Genomic DNA, 6,000 nt, shown 5'->3' with positions numbered 1-6,000 from the left:
ATTCTGTGATCAACACAGAAAAGGGTTATCAAGGAATCTTCTAGGAAAAGTATAACCAATTGGGTTTTCAGCTAAGTTGTGTGGTAGCTGAAGTTTATCTTTAACACCATTCTATATGCCCTTGTTTTGGGACAAGAGGGCCCTTTCCAGGGCTACTCTAGAATCACCCTTCTCTATCACTGATACCCCAATTAAGGTTTGGAACTACTCTCTGAAAGGCCTCTCAAGTTCTCCCCTAGCCCTGCTTCCTTTCCACTGGATTTCCATATCCAACCTCCCCAGTCCCTCTCTTCCCAAACCTATACTCTTCATATAGCCTCTCAGAGAAGAAAGGGGGTTCAGTATGTTGTCTTATTTCTTGCTGAGGCAAGGGTTTTGTAAGTATAGGCTGCTGCCCATTGCCAAAGCCCACAGGCATCTGACTGACAGGGGGAAATGGGGAGGGGCACTTTGGATGAGGGCGGAGCAACTTGTCCCCTGGTTCATTAATCAGGACACATTAGGGAGCTTGGTTCAGTAGTGCCTTCTACTGCCCTCTGTGGCCTAAATGTCAAAGTGTTCTGTCAGAGGGGCAGCGTGAAAACAGTGTGAAGACCAGGCTTCAGGTTGCCTCTCTGAGTTCGAGTATCCTCAGCTGTGAGATTAACTTGGAGGTCCCTTTCAGCTGTCACATTCTAGGATTCTCTCAGTCACATTTCAATTACCTGACTCCCAGGCCTGACCCTCCTCCCCTTATCCCTCCCCCTCCACCTCTTCTTCCCTTGCTTGCATTGAAACTTCCAAAATTGTTTCAGTTTTCTCAAAAATTCTGAATTCAGTAATGTGAGAGACATGTTAAGCATAGAACTGGACCTCATTTACTCAACTCTATGCTTTGTGGATGGACCACTCCAGTAAGGACTAAAAGGAGTTTTGAAAAGCTACTGAATCCACCCCCCTCCTCAGGACAATACCCCCCCCCCCCAAAATTACTCTTGATTTGACCACAAGGTGTGTTATATAGGTCTTTCAGCAAATTGAGCTGCAGTAAACATACAAACCTTTTGAAGAATAAGATGGAAAACCTTTTAGGTCTTCCTAGGAAGAAAGAACTCACATTAAAATAGATGATCAGTCAGCAAAATGGAGAAAAGAAATCCTTATAAACCTAGAGGGCTACATTGATAAACCCATCAAACCAATTTTAGTTCCAAATTCTGAGTTTCACTGGTTTTGATTTTGTTTAGAGGGCAACAGCATTACCCTTAGAAAGTAAAGATTGTAGCTTTGTAAGCCATTTTCTTCTATCAATGGTATTCCAGGGCACCAATACCGTCATTGGTTCCAAAAAGATGTTCCTTCTTTTCATCCAAATGAATGACTCCAGAGGGCAAACCAATTTTTTTCCCACTCCCTCCCACTCCACCATCTCCTTTCTGATCTCAGGAGAAAAGTATCAGCAGTTTTAAATGTCAGTAAGTGAATCAACCAACAGAAACCAGTCCACTGAAGCAGGCCTAGCTAGACTTGCATATGATAAAAATGAGAAAACAGTTACTATTATGATAAAAAAGTAACCGAGCTGAGAAATAATTTCCCGGGCCAATATTTGAGATCTGGGACATGGTAATTTTTACAAATCAGAACATACAGTGCTGAACACCAACTTGCCTCAGGGAAAATAAGAAGATACAATTTGCCCAAATTTTCCCCAGGGCTTTTCCCTTATCCAACTCCTTCCTACCACCATTACCCCCCCCCCCAAAAAAATCTAAGTTATTCTTTCCCAGTACAACATGTTTCATTTTGTACTTGAAACATATACACATATATACATATATATACCAATACCTTATAGTCATAACTTACACATGTGTAACCAGTTTGTTGCATTCAACTCTGGATGACCCCATTTAAGGTTTTCTGGGCAAAGATACTGGAGTGTTTGCCATTTTCTTCTCCAGCTCATTTTTACAGTTGAGGAAACTGAGACAAACAGGGTTAAGGGACTTGCAGAGTCACACAACTACTGAGTGTCTGAGGTCACATTTGAACTCAGGAAGATGAGTCTTTTCCACTTTGGGCTTGGCGTTCTATCCACTGGACCATCTAGCTGACCCTGTGTAAGGGGGCTGGATGCAAATACATTTTGGCATGAATATTAACTCATGGAAACACATCCTAGTGGATAGGAGATTGTCTGGAGACAAGGAAGTGATCAAATTTTGTCTCTAACACATACTAATGTGTGACCGTGGGCAAGTCACTTACCCTTTAGTTCCCTGGGGCAACTTTAAGACTGTAAGACTACGGAGCATACATCAGTGGAAGGATTTTCCACACCAGGGACTGATAAAAATCCTAAGTCTAGACAACCTCCCCCTCCAACCGCTAAAAATAATCCCTCACATTCATATAGCCTTCATAAAGGCTTTCAAAGCGGTTTCCCTTCAATTCCTCAGAGATAGGTGGTACACGTTATTACCATTTTACAGATGAAGAAACTGTTTCCTTTAAGTGATTTGCTCAAGGACACACGTAGTGTTAGAGCTACAATATACAAATGACTCCAGGGCTCCTACTCTTTCCACTGCTCTAAGGCGGGGAAATAATCTTCCAGGAAGAACTCTGATCAGACCAGTTCTCCAGCCCTTAGTCCTCTGGCCATTTCACACCTGTACTGTGGGTACAGACCCCTGGGCTCTTCCCAGTGTTTCAAACCCTCAGACTTTAACATACTTTTCTTCCTTAAGAAGCTGGTAAACCCTATGTTCCCTTCACTTGACGGCAAGAACAGAGTGGGTTTCCTCAGACAACAGGTGTTCAGAGTCGTCGAGATTGGGGAGAGGAGAAGTGAAAGTGAGTTCTGAAGGCGTGAATTCCTGGGCTTTTGGCCTAGGCGCCCAGCACTGCAGCCCAAGGTACTGCACCTGGAAATCACCTGGAAAACTGAAGGTGTGCCTGATCCCAAGCTTGCAAGGGCCAGAAAATTGTCCTTGATCCTTGGGCTTGTCTTCACCCACAGAAAAGCTTGAGGAATTAAACCCTTTTTTAAAAAAAAACACATCCCTACAATGGGGCAAAGGACCATTTAAAATCTCAATCCGCACCCCCACATTCCAAACAAGACACTTTTCAAGTTTGCTTTCTGTTGTTGTTATATGGCTGGAAGAGCCAAGAAAAATACCAGTCCAGGTCTCGGGTGGGGTAAGGTGGCCTTTTCCTAAGTCTCCCCCAGAGAACCGGCAATGAATTTGAGTGCCGAGAGATGGGGGGCACGGAGAAGGTCCAAGCTTTGATTGCATTCATTTGTGCCAAACAGCTCTGCCAGTAGGCGCCCCCAGCCGCCTCTCCAGTATCACTTTCACCCAGCAGCTCCTGCCTCCCGTGCCCGCCCTGGGAGCGTTTCGCTTATTCCCAGATTGGAAACTGCAATCAAACCAAGGTCCCGGGACTGCGGTCTCTCGGTAGTCCTAGCTAGCCAAAGAATCAGGAGGGGAGGAGCGAATACGAAAAGGACTTTTTGGGAGCTCGCAGAGTTTCTGGCTTCGGGTGGGGAGCAAAGTTGGGGAGGGGCACAACGAGGAGGAGCTAAGAGAGGGACCTCTCTCAGCACGTGACTCTTCCCTCCCAGCCCCCAAGGACAAACTGGGGGAGGAGGGAGGGCGCGCAAACCCAGGCCGCTGGGATCGCGCCATCAGCCCCAGGGGTAGGATCCGCCTGTCCTGTCTCACGACTATCCCCGCCAGGGTCCCAGACCCTTTCCTCCCCTGCCTCCCTCTTTCCTCCCTTCCTCGCAGGGACCGCGGCACTCCAGCCGCCTTCCACCCCTCCGACCTCATAAACAACTCCTGGAAATGCAGTGGGAGGAGGCGGGCCAGGCCGGCTGGCCGGACCCGAGAGGGGAGGGATGGAAGCGAAGGGGCGGGGACGAGGTCAGAGGCAGGGGCTGGAGCTGCGCCTCCCCCATTGGCCGAGGCTCAGTGGGCTGCCCCAGCTCAGGTCCTGAGCCCGGCTAAAGGAGCCTAGCTGACAGCTCCCCCGCCCCCACGCCCACTCCTCCAAGTCACCCCCCGCCGCTGGACTCCCACCCACTCCACCCTGATCCCTCCCGGCGCGCGAGGCCGGCCGAAGTTTTAAAGTGGGGCGGTCGCCCGCTGTTCCTGACATTCGGGACGCGGCCAGCCCCAGAGCCCAGGCGCTCGCCGCGCTCCCGCGCCCCTGCTCTCCTGGGCGGGCTGTACAATCCTCGGCAGTGTCCTGAGACTGTATGGTCAGCTCAGAGGCCACAATCGCCAAGGCCGCGACAGCGCGGCTCCGAGGACTTGTTTCACACACACTGTGATCCGGATTGGTGCCCCCTCCCCCATTGATTTTGATTTTATTTTTTTTTAGAAAATAATTTTTAAACTTTTTTTCTTGGTTCTCTCCGTACGCATTTGACAACCTCTCTCTCCCCCATTCCCATCCCTCCACCATTCCCTCCTTACAACCACTCCTCCTCCCGGTTCCTCCCCCATCACCTCTCTCCACCCTCTGCTTTCCGCGCATCTACACAACCACCTGCAAACTTCCACCTGATTTTGCGGAGCGCTTAGGACCTTTTGCAAGCGATCCAGTAAGCAGTTGTGAAAATGACAGCTGACAAGGAGAAGAAAAGGTAAGCTAGGCGCCGAGAAGATCTGGCCCCGAGGGGTTGGGGGGGGGGGGGGAAGGAACTTCTCTGTGGCGAGATGGAAGGGGTGCGAGAGATTCTGGGGTTACAGACCTAAAGGCTGCCTCTGGCTGGGGTAAAGAAGTTTGGAAAGAAGTTAGAGAAGTTGTGACGGAGACAGGTTGGTGGGACCTCCAGGGAAGACCAGGTGTGACCCAGGAGCAGACCAACTTGAGTTTCCATGACTGTACTGAGTTTGAGGAAACGCGGGACTTCGCCTGAGTGGTTTCCCAAAGTCTTTCTGGCCATTGTGGTTGGGGGCTAGATACAGAGTTCCCAGTCCTTTCCTTCCCTCTCCCTTTATCCTGAGCACAGGCAGCAGCAGCAGCCTTTTCCCCTTCTCTGTGTTCACTAGCCCTGCGCGGTGTCCTAAGCTGGCTCGAGAGCGCCCTGGGCGCTTGAGGCGCGGGGCAGAAAAGGGCTATGCGTAGGGCGACGGAGCTAGGGTCGTTAAGAGACTGGGCGACTAAAATAGAAGGGGGGACACCCTGTAATTCCCAAATGTTTTCATCCTCTGAGGTCCTGGTAACCTAGAGAAGGAATGGAGGAACTAGATACAGTCCTGAGGTGCCTCCGAAGTGGGCAGAGAAGGACAGCCAAGTTCGGCCTGCCGCACTCTAGTCTCTTTTCAGTAGGTGAAAGGCAGCGCAGGAGAACTGTCTCTTTCCTGCTTTTCCCTCTGGGTGCTCTATCCCTGATGCACTGACAAGAGACAGACTCGTGCTGGCCCAAGCAAGTGGGGTTGGGGGGGCACGTTTTACTTATTCTCCAATTCCCAGGATTATCCACAGCGAAAGGGGCAGGGATCGGGGAGTTCTCCCCCTTCTTTCCCAGACAGGCAAGCATATCCACATAGGGACGCACAACTCAGAGCCCAAGCCACGGATAACCACTTACTACTCTGGCACTTCCCTTTCTCTTCGGCTCTGTGAGAGAGGAGTGAGTGCTTGGCAGGTGGGCATGGGAAGTGTGTGTGTGTGTGTGTGTGTGTGTGTGTGTGTGTGTGTGTGTGTGTGTGTGTGTGTGTGTGTGTGTGTGTGTGGGGGGGGGGGTGTTCTTTTCCTGGACCAGGCTCAGGCCAGGTGGATGTGAGGTTAATGTGGCCTCGAGGTTAATGTGGCCACGAGAGTTCCCTGCGTTGGGATGAGGTTGTGTGTGGGGAGGCATGGCCTGGGATCTCCATCGACGCTGCCTAGGGGAGCGACCCAGCAGGACTTTGCCGCAGTTCGGCGATGGCCTGAAAGCTGTTGACCGCGGGGATGGTTGGGGGACTCTCGGAGGAAAAAAGAATGTGGTTAATGACTTGC

At 50.4% G+C, this 6,000-nt stretch overlaps 1 protein-coding gene across 1 annotated transcript in view; it reads left to right on the top strand.

Moving 5' to 3' along the window:
* The first annotated feature begins 4,022 nt into the window (after positions 1-4,022).
* Positions 4,023-6,000, top strand: part of EPAS1 (endothelial PAS domain protein 1) — a 107,110-nt gene continuing 105,132 nt past the window's right edge. Inside the window, exon 1 of the mRNA XM_072635704.1 lies at positions 4,023-4,639. Within this exon, the coding sequence (XP_072491805.1) occupies positions 4,614-4,639 (26 nt within the window). The 5' untranslated portion in view covers positions 4,023-4,613. The remainder of the gene's footprint in view (positions 4,640-6,000) is intronic.

Source organism: Notamacropus eugenii, chromosome 1 (assembly GCF_028372415.1).
Source record: "Notamacropus eugenii isolate mMacEug1 chromosome 1, mMacEug1.pri_v2, whole genome shotgun sequence".
NCBI lineage: Eukaryota > Metazoa > Chordata > Mammalia > Diprotodontia > Macropodidae > Notamacropus > Notamacropus eugenii.
The sequence above is the reverse complement of the archived record's forward strand: the minus strand, read 5'-3'. Positions and strand labels throughout refer to the sequence as shown.